The sequence below is a fragment of the Triturus cristatus genome, chromosome 2_2, assembly GCF_964204655.1.
Source record: "Triturus cristatus chromosome 2_2, aTriCri1.1, whole genome shotgun sequence".
In the NCBI taxonomy this organism is placed as follows: Eukaryota; Metazoa; Chordata; class Amphibia; order Caudata; family Salamandridae; genus Triturus; species Triturus cristatus.
This window is the reverse complement of record NC_140582.1, coordinates 964319853-964339804: the sequence shown is the minus strand read 5'-3', so window position 1 is coordinate 964339804 and position 19952 is coordinate 964319853. Positions and strand designations below refer to the sequence as shown.

Here is a 19952-nt window from a genome sequence, read left to right as displayed (position 1 = left end):
TCTATCCAAAGTGTATGCAGCTAAGTGCAGATCTTGCTTGTTGAGATGACTCCAGAAATGTGACTCTCTGGTATGTCTTGAGCCCAATTATCCTAACTCTGATTTGGTAGTGGATGAAGCCCATGTACACAAAATAAAGTCCATGGACTGGGAGGTTAGGTACCAGAAGCATTTAGAGAGCGATTGAGATTGCAAAAGGCGTTTACCAACAGAATAATATTAAAAGAGAATGCTGCACCAGTAGCACACAAAGTAGGAAATGTGCCCTTTGTAATGCTGGAACCCACACATGAGGACCTTGCAAGGCTGTGCAAGGAGGATGTTATTGAGAGCATTAAAAAATGGGAGTGGTTGGCTCCCATCATCTTGGCACGGACGGCCAATCGTAATTGGAGGTTCTGTGTTGACTAAAGAGATCTCAAAGCCACTATCTAGGTTGACATGGACCCCCTTGACTAACAGTAGGGAGAAGCTCAGTACAATAAAGAGGCCATGGCTCTTCTCCAAATTGGACTTGTTGACAGCATATCACCAAATTGCATTGCACCCTTATTGTATCCTGCTAGCTTCTTTTTCACACATGTGGGGACATACAGGACTATGCACCAGTTGTTTAAAGAAGGGGGTAATGTAACCTATTTTCAGTACAGAATTGTGATCCTTGGTACGAATAAGGAAGAACATGATGTAGCTTTTGAAAGACTGTTTTGTGATTTTTATAAGTTATAAAGAAAAATGGTTTGCAATAAAGAGGTAAAGGTGTAAAATTGAGGTTGATGGAGTAGATTATCTAGGTCACAGGCTGGATAAAAATTACATTTCTCCTAAATTTAACCTGGTGGGTGAGGGTCATTGAGGAGCTTTCATTTACCCAATACAAGGATCAACCCTATTCTTTCTTGGGGATGGCAGACTATTATGCTCATTTCATTGCCATGTTTACTGCAGGACAAAAATGTGAGGAAACTGAGGGGAAAGTGAAGAATGTAACTAGTGTGATGGATGCGAAGAAGGATTTAAGTGGTTCAAACATGTATTATCTCTGCTTGTGTGTTAAAACTAAGTGTTAGAACCGGCGGTCTCTAGTTGGCAGAGGTATACACTTCTGACAATTAGGGACCAACCAACTCTAGTCAGGGAAAGGGGATTACACACTCAGATAACCCCTGCTACCCCCTTGGTAGCTTGGCAGAGCAGACAGGCTTATCTCAGAGGCAGTGTGTTAAGCATTTATGACCACATACAGTAATAAAGTGAATACACTACAGATGGACACGACACAGAAGTTATTATAAAAATAGTATTTTTATATAAGGCTTAGCACAAGACCAAATAACGACAAAAATATACCACAGTCTCAATAAATACTCTTTGGAAGGAAAAATAATAGTTCAAGTAAGGTTTCTTCTTGGCAAATAGTTCTTTAGCAAAGTATTCTTCTGAGCACAGTTCTTTGGCAACAATGTAACCCCCCCAGGAGTCACACGACGTCGAGTCTACACGATTCCCAAGGTTCGGCGTCGACCGCGAGGAGCGCTACGTCGAGCCTGGAGTCGCAACAGACCCCACAAGTACAGTACCTTGAGAAACGAAGAAAACGATGATCCACGGCGTCGAGATGTCGGCGTCGAGGTCGGCGTCGATCGTGCCTCGGAGTCGGGTCAATCCGCAGCGGCGTCGAGGGATGTCGGGCCGGAGCAGCGCTCACGGCGTCGAGAAGGGCGTCGAGTCGATGCGATCAGCAGCGGCGTCGGGACGGGGTCGCTTGGAGGTAGAGCCGATACTCACTCCTCACTGGCGTTGATACCGGCGTCGAGACGGGGTCACTTGGAGCCGGGGCCGATACCCACTGCTCACTGGCGTTGCTGCTGGCGTCGAGACTGCAGATTTTCCCTTGTGTACTGGAAACAACACTTTCCAGCAATTCAGCAAATGGTGAAGTCCTTTGGCCCTGTGACTTCAGCAGGAGACTGGCACTCTTCCAGTCCTTGGAGATTTCCTAGCAAGTGTTCAGAGAGTACACACCAAGTTCCTCTCTCCTTGTTCCTTGGCAAAAATAAAGAAGCAGCTTGCAGGTTCCTCCACAGCAAAACAGCACTCTGGCAGAAAGGGGAGGCAAGTCCTTAGATCAGCAGGCTTCTTGTCCTTGGTACAGGTTTCCTTGTCAGAAGTGATCTGAGTTCTTGGTTCAGGGGTCCTTCTCTTATACCCCTTTTTCCCTTTGTTCCCTTTGTCCAAGCAGGGAGATTCCCACCATCTCAGGTTTGTTGTGGGTGTTGCCAGGCAGAGGCACCTGGCCTATTCACTGAGCAGGGCAGAGTCCTCAGCCGCCCAGCAGGAGGCGGAGCCAGTATTGTCACTGGCAGGAGCAGGGCTATCAGTCGCCCAGCAGGAGGCGGAGCCAGTATTGTGTCAGGCAGGGCAGGCTACTCTTCCCTCACTCTATGTGTAAACGCCCCATTCACCCCACACTGACTCATTCAGACCTCTAGAGCCACCCAGCCCCTGACACACACACCAAACCAGCAGAGACCGGTAGATAGTTGGACAAGAAAATAGCCACTTTCTAAAAGTGCTATTTTCAAACATAGAATTTAAAAACCATCCATCCTAAAGGGTGTGTTATTAAATTCTGAGTTCAGGGATACTAAACTCGACTTGCTACCATTCTCCCTGAGTCAGATAGATTATAATGGAGTTAATAATCAGTCTGCCCAGTCTGGCCTATTGGAGGCAGGTAGCCCTTCAATAGTGAAAAACGAAAATGGCTGTAATTCACTATTAGGTCATGCCACACACATCAGGGCATGACCTACCTTTTACCAACAATGCACCCTGCCCTAGGGCCTACCATAGAGGTGTCTGAAATGTGGCAAAGTGAAGGTTTAGAGACTGGTAAGTAGGTTTCCTTACCAAGTCGACATGGCAGTCAGGGACTGCACGCAGGCGCTGCGGTGGCAGGCCTGAGACACATTTTACACGCTGCTTCTGTGGGTGGCACAACCAGTGCTGCAAGCCCACCAGCAGCAATTAACTTACACGCCCTTGGCACACGCAGTGCACTAGACTAGGGTCTGAACAGTAAGTCAACCAAGCCAATCATGGTAACACCAATCAATGTAACAATTTAACATAGGGAGCACTTGCACTGTGGCACTGATCAGCAGTGGCACAGTGCCCAAAGCAATAATCCAGCAAAAACATCGTAAACAGAGGAGGCAAACAGAAAAAAATGGAGGAGAGACTCATGCCAATGATGCCAGGTCTAACACGTGTCCCCTCCAGCTGAAATGTGGGGAGAACTACCCTTCACCCAGGGAGTCCTCATCACTAAGGCGGAAAAATCTGGACAGACCATCAGCATTGGCGTGATCTGTACCAGGGCGGTGTTCCACCGTAAAGTCCATCCCCTGTAGGGAAATGGACCACCTCAACAGCTTTGGGTTCTCACCCCTCATCTGCATTAACCATCTGAGGGGCCTGTGGTCTGTCTGAACCCGGAAGTGAGTCCCAAACAGGTAGGGTCTTAGCTTCTTCAGCGCCCAGACCACAGCAAATGCCTCACGCTCTATCGCACTCCACCTTTGTTCCCTGGGAAGTAACCTCCGGCTGATGAAGGCTACAGGTAAGTCTCGGCCCTCCTCATTCATCTGTGCTAGAACAGCCCCCACACCATGCTCTGAAGCGTCTGTCTGGACAATGAATTCTTTTGAAAAGTCGGGTGCCTGGAGGACCGGTGCGGTACACATTGCAGTTTTCAGGGTGTCAAAGGCGTTCTGACAGGCGTCAGTCCAGATCACAAGTCTCGGCTGCTTCCTGGAAGTCAGCGAGGTCAAGGGGTGCACAATGTTGCCATACCCCTTGACAAACCTCCTGTAGTAACCCGTGAGACCCAAGAAGGCTCTCACCTGAGTGTGGGTTTTGGGCGGTTCCCAAGCCAGGATGGTATCTATCTTGGGTTGCAGGGGGGCCACCTTGCCACTCCCTACTTGGTGCCCCAAGTACACCACTGAACCCTGCCCAATCTGGCACTTACTAGCCTTGATTGTGAGGCCTGCTCTGCGCAGGGCCAACAACACTTCCTGGAGGTGGCGCAAGTGTTCCTCCCAGCTGGCGCTGAACACTGCTATATCGTCCAGGTAGGCGGCGCTGAAATCTTCCAGCCCGGCCAATACCTGGTTAACCAACCTCTGGAATGTGGCAGGGGCATTCTTCATCCCAAAGGGCATCACACGGAACTGGTAGTGCCCATCTGGTGTGGAGAATGCAGACCTCTCTTTTGCCCCATCAGTCAAGGCGATCTGCCAGTACCCAGACGTTAGATCAAACGTACTAAGGTACCGGGCAGCCCCCAACCGATCGATGAGCTCATCAGCTCTGGGGATGGGGTGCGCGTCAGTCTTGGTGACCGAATTGAGTCCTCGGTAATCCACACAGAACCGAAGTTCTGGTGAAGCACCAGGCGCTGCAGCCTTTGGGACCAAGACCACTGGGCTGGCCCAAGGACTGCTAGAGGACTCAACCACCCCTAAGGCAAACATCTTGGAGACCTCCTCCTTGATGTATGCTCTGACCTTGTCAGTCACCCTGTAGGCCTTGTGCCTCACAGGAGTGCTGTCCCCACTGTCCACATCATGGCCACACCACTGAGTGACACCAGGGATTAAGGAGAACAGATCAGGGAATTGTACCAACAGATGGCGACAATCTTGCTGCTGCTCAGGGGTCAGTGTGTCAGAGAGGACAACACCATCCACTGACCCATCTTTTTCTTTCGCACACAGGAGGTCAGGAAGAGGCTCACTCTCCTCCTCCATCCCAGCATCTGTGGCAAGGAGCATGCCCACTTCGGACCTTTCTAAGTGGGGCTTTAACCGGTTGACATGCAGGGCCCTTAAGGGGTTCCTGGGAGATTTCAAGTCCACCAAGTAGGTGACATCGCTCTTCTTCTCCACAACCTCAAATGGTCCAGTCCACCTGTCCTTGAGCGCACAAGGTTCCACAGGGGCCATGACCCAAACTTTCTGACCAGGTTGAAGCTCAACCAGAGTGGCATTCTGATCGTACCACCGCTTCATCTCTTCCTGGCTGGCCTCCAGATTTGCCTGAGCAAGATCTCTGAAGCGCCGAGTCTGGTTCCTAAAGGCCAGCATGTAACTATATACATCCTGGGGAGGTTTCCTGGGAGATTGCTCCCAGCCTTCTTTGACCAGACTCAAAGGTCCTCTTACCGGGTGACCATACAAAAGCTCAAAGGGGCTGAACCCTAGAGACTTCTGTGGCACCTCACGGTAAGCAAACAGCAGGCATGGCAAGAGGACGTCCCATTTACGCCTCATTGGTTCTTCAAGACCCATGATCATGCCTTTTAGGGTCCGGTTGAATCTCTCAACCAGCCCATTACCTTGAGGGTGGTAAGGAGTGGTAAACTTGTAGGTTACCCCACACTCCTTCCACAGAGACTTCATATAATTCGAAATGAAGTTGGTGCCCCGGTCTGACACCACCTCTCTGGGGAACCCCATGCGGGAGAAAACACCCATCAGTGCCCGTCCCACCACGGGGGCCGTCACTGTTCGGAGAGGGATGGCTTCCGGGTACCGGGTGGCATGGTCCACCAAGACCAGGATAAACCTGTTGCCCATGGCTGTCTTGGGGTCCAGTGGCCCCACAATGTCAATTCCCACTCGCTCAAAGGGGGTACTGATGACGGGAAAAGGTTGGAGGGGAGCCTTCTGCTTCCGCCCACTTTTCCCACTTGCCTGGCAAGTTTGACAGGTCCTACAATGGATATCTGAATCCCTTCTCATCTGAGGCCAATAAAAATGGGTGACAAGCCTGTCATAGGTCTTGTCCTGCCCCAGATGTCCAGCTAACGGAACGTCATGAGCCAACCCCAGTAGGAAGGCTCTGAAGCGCTGGGGTACCACCAGCACACGGGCTGACCCAGGCTCAGCAGCCTTAGGCTCGCTATACAGGAGGTCGTTCTCCCAGTAGACCCAATGTGATCCTGACTGATCACCTGTCGTTTGGGCTGAGGCCTGCTGCCTCATACCCACAAGAGAAGGGCACACTTTCTGTTCAGCACAAAATTCCTCCCTGGAGGGACCACCATCCTGCTGCCAATGGGTCAGCTCGGGCAGGTCTCCCAGTTCGGCCACTTGTTCTCCTGTCGGTTCCAGGGCATCCCCCTCAGGGTCTGCTCCCTCCTGGACCGCGGGAACGATGGGGGACGGTTTCCCGCGCCCCCTGCCTCTTCTCTTCACGGTTGGGACCTGGGCAATACTTTCAGGCTCCGGGCCCCCATCAACACCCTTACTAACTGACATGGACCGGGTGGTCGCACACACCCACTCAGGCAGACCCAACATTTCCAGATGCGATTTTCTCTCCACCTTAGCCCAAGGGGAGTCCTCCAAATCATTGCCCAAGAGACAATCAACAGGCATGGCGGGCCTCACAGCAACCTGAAGAGTACCTGAGACCCCCCCCCACTCAAAGGGAACTTGAGCTACCTCACACTGACTCTGTGAGTTGTCAGCAGCTACAACGGGGTAGAAGGCATGAGGGACCACCTGCTCTCTGGACACCAAGTGACACTTGACAGCTGTCACACTCGCTCCGGTGTCTCTGAGAGCTTCCACCCTATGGCCATTAATGGTCACCCACTGCCTATATTTCTTAGTGTTACTAGGCAGAGGGGTTGGAGGGACCATTTCCACGTCTCCTAAAGAGACCAGGGACATTTCTGCGGGACCCCACCCACCGGGGGCACCCATCTCCTCCCCTCCCAGGGCTACACTCGCTACCTGACGAGGGGGTGCACGCGGCGGTGCATTCGAATCCTTCATGGGACACTGGGGATCATAATAACGGTGTCCCACCTGCTTACAGGCATAGCAGGTCATGGGGCCCCTGTGAACAGGTTTACCTGTCGGGGCCTCTGGCTTCTTTACAGGGGGAGGCTGGGAACCCTTCCCTTGGTTCCCTTGGGGACTACTTTGGGGCCCTTTCTGAAACTCCCTCTGTTTACCCCTGTCCCCCCCACTCTTCTGCTGGGGACCCTGCCCACCTTTGGCTGAGTCTCCCACTGGACCCTTGTGGACCCTGGTACTGACCCAGCGGTCCGCCTCCTCAGCAAGTTTTCTAGGGTTAGATAGCTTGCTATCAACAAGGTGCTGGCGTAGCTCTGGAAAACAGTTATTAGACAAGTGCTCCCAAGCAAACAAATCATAAAGAGCATCATAACTATCAACCTTGCTACCCTTTATCCAACCATCCATGGTTCTGCAGAAAAAAGACACATATTCAACCCACGTAGTACCAGGCAACTTCTTACATTCTCTAAAGGTTTGTCTGTACTTTTCTGGGGTTAAGCCATATCTCAGCATTAAAGCATCTTTCATATGAGTATAAGACATCCTATCCTCAGCAGGAAGGCTCAACAAGGTATCTCTCCCCTCGTTTGTAAAGCGGCTCCACAACCCCGTTCCCCAATCCTTCTCAGGGACCCGGTGGGCCAACAATGCTAACTCATACGCTTTAAACCATTGGCTAATATCTTCATTCTTACTGTAATCCTTGATCACATCTTTAGGAAAATAAAACCTACTTTCTGCAGGCACAGATGGAGTGCTGCCACCAGAGGGATTCAACTCTAAACTCTTAGTTTTAAGCTCCATCTCCCTCACCATCTTCTCACGTTCAAACGCTAATTTTTCTCTCTCAAAATCTAATCTTTTGTTCTCCATTTCAGCTTCTCTCTTGCTTCTCGCATTCTCTAATTCCAACTGCCCTCCTAATTTAAGTTTTGCCATTTCTAACTTGTACCCCCTCTCCTTCTCCCTGTCTTCTAATTCTTCGGGGGAAAGGCTCCTAGAGGACGCACTACTGCCTGGAGATGACACTGGCCCACCTGTGGGCTCTTCCTCTTCCTCTTCTTCTTCCTCTTCCGGTACCACCACCGGATCAGAGGGATTTCTGGCCTCTAACCAGGCCTTCAGCGCTTTGAGGAAGCCCTCTTTCTTTGAGACACCTGTGGTAGGAACTTTAAACTGCTTGCAAAATCCTTTTAGATCTTTTAGCGTGTAGGAATCTATCTTCTCCTTATCAAATTCCCCCACAACATTCTCCACAGGTGTAGCAGCTCCGGCATTCTCCATGGTAAAAACTGGCAGTGTTTAAGAAAATAAGCTCCAGGAAAGCGGAGAACAAAAATAGGATATCCTACCAAAACAGATTGTGGCTGCGTTATGGTCTGCTTTCACTATGTAGCGTACACTAATCACTGCACATGAGTCATAAATGCAAAGTTCAAATCCTCACCGCTGACCACCAATGTTAGAACCGGCGGTCTCTAGTTGGCAGAGGTATACACTTCTGACAATTAGGGACCAACCAACTCTAGTCAGGGAAAGGGGATTACACACTCAGATAACCCCTGCTACCCCCTTGGTAGCTTGGCAGAGCAGACAGGCTTATCTCAGAGGCAGTGTGTTAAGCATTTATGACCACATACAGTAATAAAGTGAATACACTACAGATGGACACGACACAGAAGTTATTATAAAAATAGTATTTTTATATAAGGCTTAGCACAAGACCAAATAACGACAAAAATATACCACAGTCTCAATAAATACTCTTTGGAAGGAAAAATAATAGTTCAAGTAAGGTTTCTTCTTGGCAAATAGTTCTTTAGCAAAGTATTCTTCTGAGCACAGTTCTTTGGCAACAATGTAACCCCCCCAGGAGTCACACGACGTCGAGTCTACACGATTCCCAAGGTTCGGCGTCGACCGCGAGGAGCGCTACGTCGAGCCTGGAGTCGCAACAGACCCCACAAGTACAGTACCTTGAGAAACGAAGAAAACGATGATCCACGGCGTCGAGATGTCGGCGTCGAGGTCGGCGTCGATCGTGCCTCGGAGTCGGGTCAATCCGCAGCGGCGTCGAGGGATGTCGGGCCGGAGCAGCGCTCACGGCGTCGAGAAGGGCGTCGAGTCGATGCGATCAGCAGCGGCGTCGGGACGGGGTCGCTTGGAGGTAGAGCCGATACTCACTCCTCACTGGCGTTGATACCGGCGTCGAGACGGGGTCACTTGGAGCCGGGGCCGATACCCACTGCTCACTGGCGTTGCTGCTGGCGTCGAGACTGCAGATTTTCCCTTGTGTACTGGAAACAACACTTTCCAGCAATTCAGCAAATGGTGAAGTCCTTTGGCCCTGTGACTTCAGCAGGAGACTGGCACTCTTCCAGTCCTTGGAGATTTCCTAGCAAGTGTTCAGAGAGTACACACCAAGTTCCTCTCTCCTTGTTCCTTGGCAAAAATAAAGAAGCAGCTTTCAGGTTCCTCCACAGCAAAACAGCACTCTGGCAGAAAGGGGAGGCAAGTCCTTAGATCAGCAGGCTTCTTGTCCTTGGTACAGGTTTCCTTGTCAGAAGTGATCTGAGTTCTTGGTTCAGGGGTCCTTCTCTTATACCCCTTTTTCCCTTTGTTCCCTTTGTCCAAGCAGGGAGATTCCCACCATCTCAGGTTTGTTGTGGGTGTTGCCAGGCAGAGGCACCTGGCCTATTCACTGAGCAGGGCAGAGTCCTCAGCCGCCCAGCAGGAGGCGGAGCCAGTATTGTCACTGGCAGGAGCAGGGCTATCAGTCGCCCAGCAGGAGGCGGAGCCAGTATTGTGTCAGGCAGGGCAGGCTACTCTTCCCTCACTCTATGTGTAAACTCCCCATTCACCCCACACTGACTCATTCAGACCTCTAGAGCCACCCAGCCCCTGACACACACACCAAACCAGCAGAGACCGGTAGATAGTTGGACAAGAAAATAGCCACTTTCTAAAAGTGCTATTTTCAAACATAGAATTTAAAAACCATCCATCCTAAAGGGTGTGTTATTAAATTCTGAGTTCAGGGATACTAAACTCGACTTGCTACCATGCTCCCTGAGTCAGATAGATTATAATGGAGTTAATAATCAGTCTGCCCAGTCTGGCCTATTGGAGGCAGGTAGCCCTTCAATAGTGAAAAACGAAAATGGCTGTAATTCACTATTAGGTCATGCCACACACATCAGGGCATGACCTACCTTTTACCAACAATGCACCCTGCCCTAGGGCCTACCATAGAGGTGTCTGAAATGTGGCAAAGTGAAGGTTTAGAGACTGGTAAGTAGGTTTCCTTACCAAGTCGACATGGCAGTCAAGGACTGCACGCAGGCGCTGCGGTGGCAGGCCTGAGACACATTTTACACGCTGCTTCTGTGGGTGGCACAACCAGTGCTGCAAGCCCACCAGCAGCAATTAACTTACACGCCCTTGGCACACGCAGTGCACTAGACTAGGGTCTGAACAGTAAGTCAACCAAGCCAATCATGGTAACACCAATCAATGTAACAATTTAACATAGGGAGCACTTGCACTGTGGCACTGATCAGCAGTGGCACAGTGCCCAAAGCAATAATCCAGCAAAAACATCGTAAACAGAGGAGGCAAACAGAAAAAAATGGAGGAGAGACTCATGCCAATGATGCCAGGTCTAGCACTAAGAATAAGAGTATTGTAAGTACTAGAATCAGTAATGCATGGTTGAGCATGGTTCCATTTTAAGTCAAGAAGGGAGATAAAGTAACCATTACATTTGCAATTAGGCATTTGAGAGAACTTGAAAAAGAAGGAGGCATTAGTCTGTTGGTAAAATATACATCGTTTTTTGAAATATTTTGGGGGAACCATATTTGTAGTAACAAATGACCATGGTCCATTAGTAGAAGGGTTCACTACTTAGAGTGTTTCAAGGGCATAGTCTAGAGTTTTGAGGTGACTACTAAGAATGCAAGAGCACAGTCTCCGAGTAGAATATATGTGTGGTAAGAAACATTTGCTGGTGTAATGCGTTTGCAGAATGTCTGTTGAAAATGGGGCAAATCTACAAGAAGTGACGGAGGGTAGTATCTTACAGAAGAAACAGGTGCCAACGGTCAAACAGGATCAAGTTCTGAATGATGTTAGCAAGTAGATATGTGCCACATGGCTCAAAAAGGGTAGTTTGGAGGATGAAGTACAACCTTTCAGGAATGCTGTGTTGAACTGTCATGTGAAGAAGACGTTGACAAAGGAAAGTAACTTTTGGCAATGGCAGTGAATCTGATGTGGAAAATAATGAAATTGGCCCAAGAAGGTCATATTGGCATGAGGATACTAATAGAAGGATTCAATCTGATTTTTGGTGGCCAATGTTGGATCAAGGTGTGGAAAGGAAAATCAACAATTGCATTCCATATGCGTGGAGTGACAAGTTCCAAAGAACCATGAACTATCCACCTGTGAATATGGACAAGTCAATGGGTCCATGAAAAAACATATAATCGGACATTATATTGTCTTATTGCACCTATGTAGGGGCTTTCATGTATGACATAGTGGTAGTGGATTATTGTCCACATTGGTAGAGTTAAGATTTACAACCCGCTAAGGAGGTCACCAACTCTTTTGAAGAATTATTTGTCGCATTAGGTATCCCTGAAACTTTAGTACTGACGTGGTGTAGAGTTGAAATGGGAGAATACCTAAACAAAAGAAGGATAAAGTGCATAAACCTGCCAGAGTACAATACTCAAGGCAATGGATTAGTAGAGAGGTGGAATAGGGTCCGCAAAGAAGGCTTGCAATTAGCCACATTTGAGGGAAGGTCTGTTCCAAGACGTTGGTATGAGCATACAGAACTACCCTGTTTGCTGAGTTGTATAAGAGTCCCTACAAGCTGATAAAGTGCAGAAAAAATAGGCAAATCTTGGGAACAAGGTGGATAGATATAGTTGGGTAACATGCTAAGAAGGCACTGTGAATAAGCAAGTTGATAAACCCCTGTGTGGAAGGGATAAGGGCATCAAGCACTCTTTGACGTTGGTGAGTCAGAGAGAGAACAGGAAGGTTGTCCAGAAATGTTTTTGTTAGGTTATACCAGACTCACAAGGTCTTAAGATAGGACAAATTCACCCTTTTGTTAAGTGACGGTAATGTGTGGAACCAAAAGAATGCGATGATGATATCAGGGTATTTCATTGAGAAGGGTTAAGTTGTTAAATTCTTGGATGGGAGGTTAGAGACAAAATGTACTGAAGGGTTCAAAAGGGAGAGTGCGCACAAGAAATCCTCAAAGATGAGGGATAGTGAAATGTAATGTGGGATGCTCTGGTGTGAAATACGTTTCCGTTGTTAGGAGTACATATGTAAGAAGGGTATATAAGTTGTTAGTTATGACATCAGTACCGCTGTTAGAGAAAACCATTTCTTGGTTAAGTTGTATATATCTTTGGCTGCAGAATTGTTATATTAATTGCTAATCTGTCTTGTATGGATCATGTTTTTTATGTTCATGAGAAGGAAGAAGTGTATTGATGTTCCATTTACCTAGTTGGTTGCTGCCCTCTTCCCATTTGCTCATTACAAATAAATGTACATCTATAAACCCACGTGATTGCCACCTACGTTATTTCACAATAATCCAGCAGTTTGGGAAAATAAAAGGTAAATAATGATTCCATGTAGGGGTGCAGTTTGTGTAGTCTTTTGGAGTTACGCTATGTTTATTTGTATAGTGTACAACTCACAGGGGGGTATTTTAGTGTCAAAGCAGGATCTGTATGGGCAGAGTCGGGCAAGGGCTAGGTGAAAAGCCAAGTCTCAGTTTCTTGTGGAATTCAAAAACTGAGAAGACTGCTCTAATGTGCAGGGCAGGTCATTCCAGGCTTTAAGAGTGAGATGGGAGAAGGTACGGCCACTGAATCCTATTCTGCGTATGCAGAGGATGTGTAAAAGTACAAGTTCGGAAGAGCAAAGGTTTCTGGTAATTTTGTGGAAGTTTATGCAGTTGTGAGGTGAGGACAATTTAGGCTTTGTGTATGTGCATGAGGATTTTGAAGAGAGCTCGTTTGTGGATTGGGAGAAAGTTGAGCCCTTTGAGGTGCACGGTGATCCGAGTGTCAGGCGTAAGGTTGAGAGTAAGCCTGACCACTGAATTTTTGTGTGGATTTGTATGGATTTGTTGATGAATTGTGTGTGAATTCTCAGAAACTCTGCCTTCTTTGACTACCTGTATACACACAGGGTTATGTTCACAAAAAGCACAGAAAATTATGGGCTGAGATGTATGCCTGTATTTCTGGTTTTTAAATTCACAAATATTCCCATGCACATATTTCAAGACTTACCCTTCGGAATGCTAACTATCTTATTTAAGTTCCCTAGTGCCCTCTGTGGAGTCCTCCATTGCCAGGCAATCCATGCAGGGTGAATGTAGCCCTCTGTGCATAGCTACATTCCCATAGAACAAGCTCTGTCCCTTAATTCTTCTTCTCAGCCTGGAAAGGGAGTTATATCATCTCTGTGCTCGCCAAACCTTGAACCAAAGAGGAAAGGGGCTGGATTGAAGTTTGGGAATGCCCATAAACATACATATTTCTGTATGTTCACAAACTTCCAAGTCAAACCAGGCCTTGGAACACCCTCTTTCCAACCCTTTAGTGGGACTTAGGAGTGCAGATTTATGACTGCCAGGAACCTCTTTGCTTCTGGCAGCTGTAAAACATTTAATTCAGTTGTAAACATACATTTAAAGTCAAATTTACTTTTGTGAATTTCAGGCAGCTGTAAATATGTTGGACATACTGCTGCAATGTTTTGACCTCCCTTTTCTATAAATTCATCTTGTTATCAGCTGAAATTCTTGATCTTTGCTTTTGTCATAACCCTATGTGGTTTGTGCAAACAACCCTGAACATTCGCAATGTTGATTTGAGAAATAATCCAAAACACCTCTTTAATGTTTTCCAACATTGTAGGAATTAATACATGGGCCTCCTAGTTTGCTTATTACTAGCTTTCCACATTAACTTGCCTTTCTAAATTAAAGTGATAGCAATTAATTACCCCAAATTGACACCGTTTGAAATTAAAATACAACTTATTATTCCATTCGGGGTTGCCAGGGAGATGCCATTATTACTGAATACCATCCCTTTTTGATATAAAAAAATGCAAAGTAGTGTCCAATTTAAGTCTCAGATGTTATTGTCCCCATTTCCATTGCTCAAAACTGTGTAGCACAGTGTAATGTTGCATACAGGCCAGGGGACAGAGGTCATCTTTCAGTGCAGGGGCACAACAGAGTTTTCTCTCTCATTGGACTTTTATTTAGATTTTATGTTGGGTGATCACCAAGTGCCCAGTTACTAGTTTCTAAACCAATGACTTATGTGCAACTCTAGGTGCAACACTGCTGCACCCAAGTTCAAATCCTCCATAATGACAGCTTATCCACAGCACTGTATTACTAGGGGCAGATGTAAGGGGTGGAGGATGATCACGCAAAATGCAATGAGCATCTACAAACTAGTTATCTGTAGTGATAGGCCATTTGCCATCCTGAAACTGCATACATCTATTGCTGACAAGACAAGTACAAGTGTCTTTGTAGCGTGGGAAAAGAAACAGGTTAACCCCATATTTGTTGCCTTTGCTTTATAAGAAAAATAGAAAACAAAAACGAGGTACACTGCACACTGTCCCAACTGCAGAGTCACTATGGTAAAGTATGAGGAACATTTTTAAAATGTATTTTAAGTTGAAAATAAAGATTTAAAATGTTTTTAGGTTAAATATTAATGTAAATTCATTTTATGTATTTACTTTGAATTTTTCTAAATGCTACGGAATATTAAATACATTTTAAATTTGAACTTTATTTCTTGGTAATTGTTAAAAATGGGGGTGGATGTCAGGTCTAACAGAAATATATTGAAATAATTATATTAATTTTACCATAATTCAAATTAAAAATACATTCCCACCTGAAGAAAAAAAATATTTTTAATGTGCATAATAATTGTATAAAATAAGGAAAGGCTTAATTAGAATTAATGTAATTATTTTTAACATTTATTGTTACCTTATTTTTTAAATTCAGAATAGGTTATCAAAATATGTTTAATTAGTTAACACAATTTAAGTTAATTTAACATTATTTTCTATGGGGGTTTCATTTAAAACCCAACTTCTATTATTTTCTATGGGAGGGTGTTGCAGTAATAGTGGTTGCCCATGTGTAGTGGAGGACGTGCTATTGTTTTTGTAGTAGTAACTTACACTCAGAGTTTGTGAATACCAAAAAGTAGTAAACTTTCTCAAAAGTGTAAGTTACCTTTGTGAACCAGGTCCTCAGTGAGGCCTCTGCTGCCTGTCCCCACAACTGAAAAGCTCGTAAAAGTGGGATCTTTCGATGATGTCGCATTTAATTCACAAAATCCTTCAACGGGATACTTAAAAAAATGAATGTCACCTATTACTTAAACCAAAAAGTTGATAGTGCATTCAGCAGATCGATAGCCATATATTTGGGGAAAGAGATTGAAGCATGAATGGTGCCAGAAGAGTACTCATAGGTAATGAGAGAAACACTTAAAACGTTATAAGATTGTCAGTGTTCACAGACATTCTGAGTGTTTTTCAGTCCTCAACCATACATTTAACTGTAGTCTGGAATAATCTACATTTTTTGGGGGAGTGGTAAGGAAGACTTCCAATACATGCAGAATTTGCCTTGATTGAGAAGGAACCATAAACTCATTGTGTGCAGCAGAATTGTGTACCAGAGTCTAAACCACGGGTACTCATAGTACGGCCCGGCAAGAATTCCTTGGCGGCCCGCGGACCTTGCAGACAAGGTACCTGTGTTTTTTTTTTTAAGTGTCAGCAAACACCGCCGGTTGCTGCAGCGTGGACTCCAAGAGACTCTGCTCTGTGGGGGCCCGGCGATTCCAGCCATAGTCAGAGTGGAGATGCAGGGGCGCTAAGAAGAGGTGAAATACAACAAAGCCTCATTAACAAGTAAATGATCTTTTAAAGACCTGTGAAGTACTCGGGTGGGGTGAGGTGACAGAGGGAGACAGAGGGCAGCAGGGACTGAGAGCCGAGTGAGGAGACAGGGCAGCAGGGAGTGAGAGCTGGGTGAGGGACAGAAGGTTGCAGGGAATGAGAGCCGGGTGAGGTGACAGAGAGTGACAGAGGGCAGTAGGGAGTGAGAGCCGGGTGAGGTGTGCGTTAAGAGCATGTGATGTGATGTTTCCTGCCAACCTGTAGTCAGAGGGTTGAGCCAAGGCCATGGAGCTCAGTCCAGAGCTTGATACAGGCAGAGACAGGGACAGACTGACAGAGGCAGAGACAGATAGAGGCGGAGACAGATAGAGGTAGAGACATACAGAGACAGACAGCGATAGAGACAGAGAGAGAGAGACAGAGAGAGAGACAGATAAAGGCAGGGACAGATAGAGGCAGAGGCAGAGACAGAGACTGACAGAGACAGCGATAGAGACAGAGACAGACAGAGACAGAGAGATGGAGAGGGAGACAGAGGGAGGGAGACAGAGACAGGGACAGACAGAGACAGGGAAAATGACAGACAGATAAAGGCAGAGTCAGAGACAGACAGAGACAGACAGAGAGGCAGAGAGATGGAGAGGGAGACAGAGAGGGAGAAGGAGAAGGAGACAGAGTGAGACAGAGGGAGGGAGAGGTAGGAAGAGGGAGAGAGAGGGAGGGAGACGGAGGGAGAGAGACAGAGGGAGGGAGACAGAGGGAGGGAGACAGAGGGAGTGAGACAGAGGGAGGGAGACAGAGGGAGGCAGAGGGAGGGAGTCAGGGGGAGAAAGAGGGAGGGAGAGGGAGACAGAGAGAGGGACACAGAGAGACGGCGACAGAGGGAGACAGACAGAGGGAGACAGACAGGGAGACAGACAGAGGGATACAGAGAGAGGGAGACAGAGGGAGACAGAGAGAGAGAGGGAGACAGAGGGAGGGAGACAGAGGGAGGCAGAGAGTGGGAGTCAGGGGTAGAAAGAGGGAGGGAGAGGGAGACAGAGAGAGGGAGACAGAGGGAGACAGACAGAGGGAGAGAGAGGGATACAAAGGGAGGGAGACAGAGGGAGGGAGACAGAGACAGACAGAGGGAGACAGTGGGAGACAGACAGAGAGAGGGAGACAGAGAGGGATACAGAGCGAGAGGGAGACATAGAGAGAGGGAGACAGAGAGAGAGGGAGACAGACAGCGGGAGACAGGGGGAGGGAGACAGGGGGAGGGAGACAGGGGGAGGGAGAGGGAGGGAGACAGAGTTAGACAGTGGGAGAGAGAGGGAGGGAGACAGAGAGAGGGTGGGAGAGATAGAGAGAGAGAGAGAGAGAGAGAGAGAGAGAGAGAGAGAGAGAGATGTGTGTATGCTGGGTCTGGTGGCTCAGTGGACAAAGGCGTCCACTGCAGGGACCTGTGTTCAACCTCATGGTCAGTATTCTTTTGCTCCAGCCCGGGCCCCCTACCCCACTGACCCCGCCCCCACTGGTGCGGCCCTCGGCCACAAACCACACTGTAAATTTGGCCCCTAAGAGAAAGTTTGTGAGTACTCATGGTCTAAACTAAACATAGTTCAATTAGTAGATCAAAAGAACTCTTCAGATTAGTCCCACAAAATAAAACCTCCTGATTGAACTTTAGAAGGAACTCTGTATCTATTTTGCAGAGGAAGTAGAAATCATTTGGTTGATAATCATGGAAGAATTTATATTATAGTCTCACAACTGTCCCTCGTATCTGCAAGAGTGCAACTCTCCAGTCCCTCCATGTAGTTGTAAATTAATTTTTTTTAGCACTTACTACCCCTGACAAGGCTTTGAAGCGCTTGTGGCAAGTTGCACACTAAGATTAAAGGTGAATAGGTAGTAGATTAGTGATGGGTGCTTCCTTTTCCTTTGAGTATTAGTTGTGTTATGTTTGTTAAATGTATACTATTGTGTTCTCATGCATTTACCCTATAATTGAAATATGAATAGAGTAATTCAAGTTGATTAGTAAAGAGAAGATGTGAGATATTATTGGGAGTGAGGGACACATGCACCTGTTAGTTGGATTACCAGGAAAGAAATAGAGAAGTGCTTTGATAGAATATTGTGGAGTCCATTGTAGTCAGAAAGGTTTTTACATGAGCCAGAGAGGAGGGAAAGGTTGCTTCATGCCTGCTCCTCCCTCCCTGGCCTGTCCCAGTGTTGGTCTCACACCAGCACAACTTCCACTTTTTGCAGTATCCGTGAACCAAGAATTGAGAAGCCACAAATCCCAAGACCAAATAGCTGGCCAAAAAACCTGCAGGATCCGATGTTCAAGAAAGTTCTGGCCTCCATCTTAAAGAAATTCCTATAAAAGGACCATTCCCAGACTATTTCCCTGAAAGTCAACAGTTGACTACACGGGAAGCAGAAAACATTGCTTTTGGAAGTAGGATGCTGGTTGGCGAAAGAATGCTGGGCTTTGTTGTAGGATGCTGTTGTTTGGAGCCTGAAAGACAAGCTTTTCCTATATTTGTACTACCTAGGAGACATTGGACCTTGGTTTGTGTGACACCAGCAGGAGCCTGAGGCAAATCACCTTGAAACTGGCACCCTTGAACCTGAGCCTAGAATAAAGCTTCTTCCCATTTGGACATGGTTGTCCCTATGTACCGAACCAACTGAGGTGTACCCTGATTGAAAGCTTTTACTCATATCACAGTGACTCTTGGGTAAAGATTTTGAGGCAAGGCCACCATACAAACTATAACCACCTTTCTAAAGACCCCCCTCCTCCATGGACTTTTTAGCTGTGGCCAGATATGACTGTGTTATAGGCGGGTCCCAGGGCTCTCCTTCAAGATGGCTTTTGGTAGTCCTAATAGCACTTACTTTGATATTGGTAGTACAATTGTGGGTGCCTTTCTTTACAATTGGCATACCGCTTTCGAGAGCACTAGACAAGGCAAACAAATAGTGAGTGACTTTCTTGCACTCCTGTTGAGATATTTTTGTACAGAGGGACTCCTCCTTGACAGCTACAAGCTCTTATTATATTGAATATTAATACTTTGTGCATGATTCACATACAAACAACAAACATTTTTAGATTATAAGTAATGCTTTGTATTGGGATGCATTGCATTCCCTTGCTTTAAAAACAAAACAGGCTATCCAATTGTTACTCAATGTTTAAAATAAAAAACTAATATTTAATGGAGGAATAAGCAGCAAACAGGAAAAGGTACCTGGTGGTGCCACCATCCTTTGCCATTTTTGAAACAAGCATGTCTTCAGACAGTCTCGCGGACTTAAACTGTATGTTTTATGTCTCGACATCAGCTCCTGCATTGGCTCCAGTATAACACATAACTGAAAAAGAGCACATGGAAAACATATTTCAATTAAACAATCACAAGCAGTGGACAAAGATTTGCAATATAAATTCTTAGAAACCTACAGAAGACTGTTCAAATATGAGAAAATTTACTTTTTGCTTATTCACAACCCATAAATTGCAACCTTAGGGATAGGTTATTTAAGAGGAACTCAGTATCTAAAATGAAACATTATAGGTTCCACTTGAAAACAAAGAAGAATTGCAGAGAGTTACACTGAGTAATAGTAGTTCAGTTTATGTGTGCATGTTTATTCCTACCACACTAAGGAATCCGCTAGGCCAACATCTTTCCCCTTAGAGCCGCTAAATAATTTTTTACTGAGGCTCTTCCATATGTGCCATAAGGAAACGGGAAGCTGGGTAATGCTCAAGTTTGGTCAGTGAATCATTCCCCATCCCTGGTTCTTCATGCGATAAAACCTTTACAGGGAAATGCTAGGGAGTATTCAGTTACATTTCAAAATAGTAGAACGCAGGAAAAATAATAATGGTGTAAACAAATGTTCATCTATGGTTGGAATGGCAACTTGAGCAGTCCAATAGCTCTCTTGCCCAAATGAACCAACAAAAAGTTTGACACAAAACTTGCCAATGCAGCCAAAATAATAACTTTGTGACACCATCAAACAGCAAATGTAAATAACTCATAGAACCACCATCTCGCTTGATCCTTTCCATAT

The 19952-nt window shown here is 46.4% G+C and overlaps 1 protein-coding gene across 4 annotated transcripts in view; it reads right to left on the bottom strand.

Annotated features, from left to right (window-relative positions):
* Window positions 1-19952, bottom strand: part of LDB2 (LIM domain binding 2) — a 1323491-nt gene that overhangs the window by 139691 nt on the left and 1163848 nt on the right. For all 4 annotated transcript variants that reach the window (XM_085642378.1, XM_085642376.1, XM_085642377.1 and 1 more), the window contains exon 6: window positions 19121-19244. In XM_085642378.1, the coding sequence (XP_085498504.1) occupies window positions 19121-19244 (124 nt within the window). The remainder of the gene's footprint in view (window positions 1-19120; window positions 19245-19952) is intronic.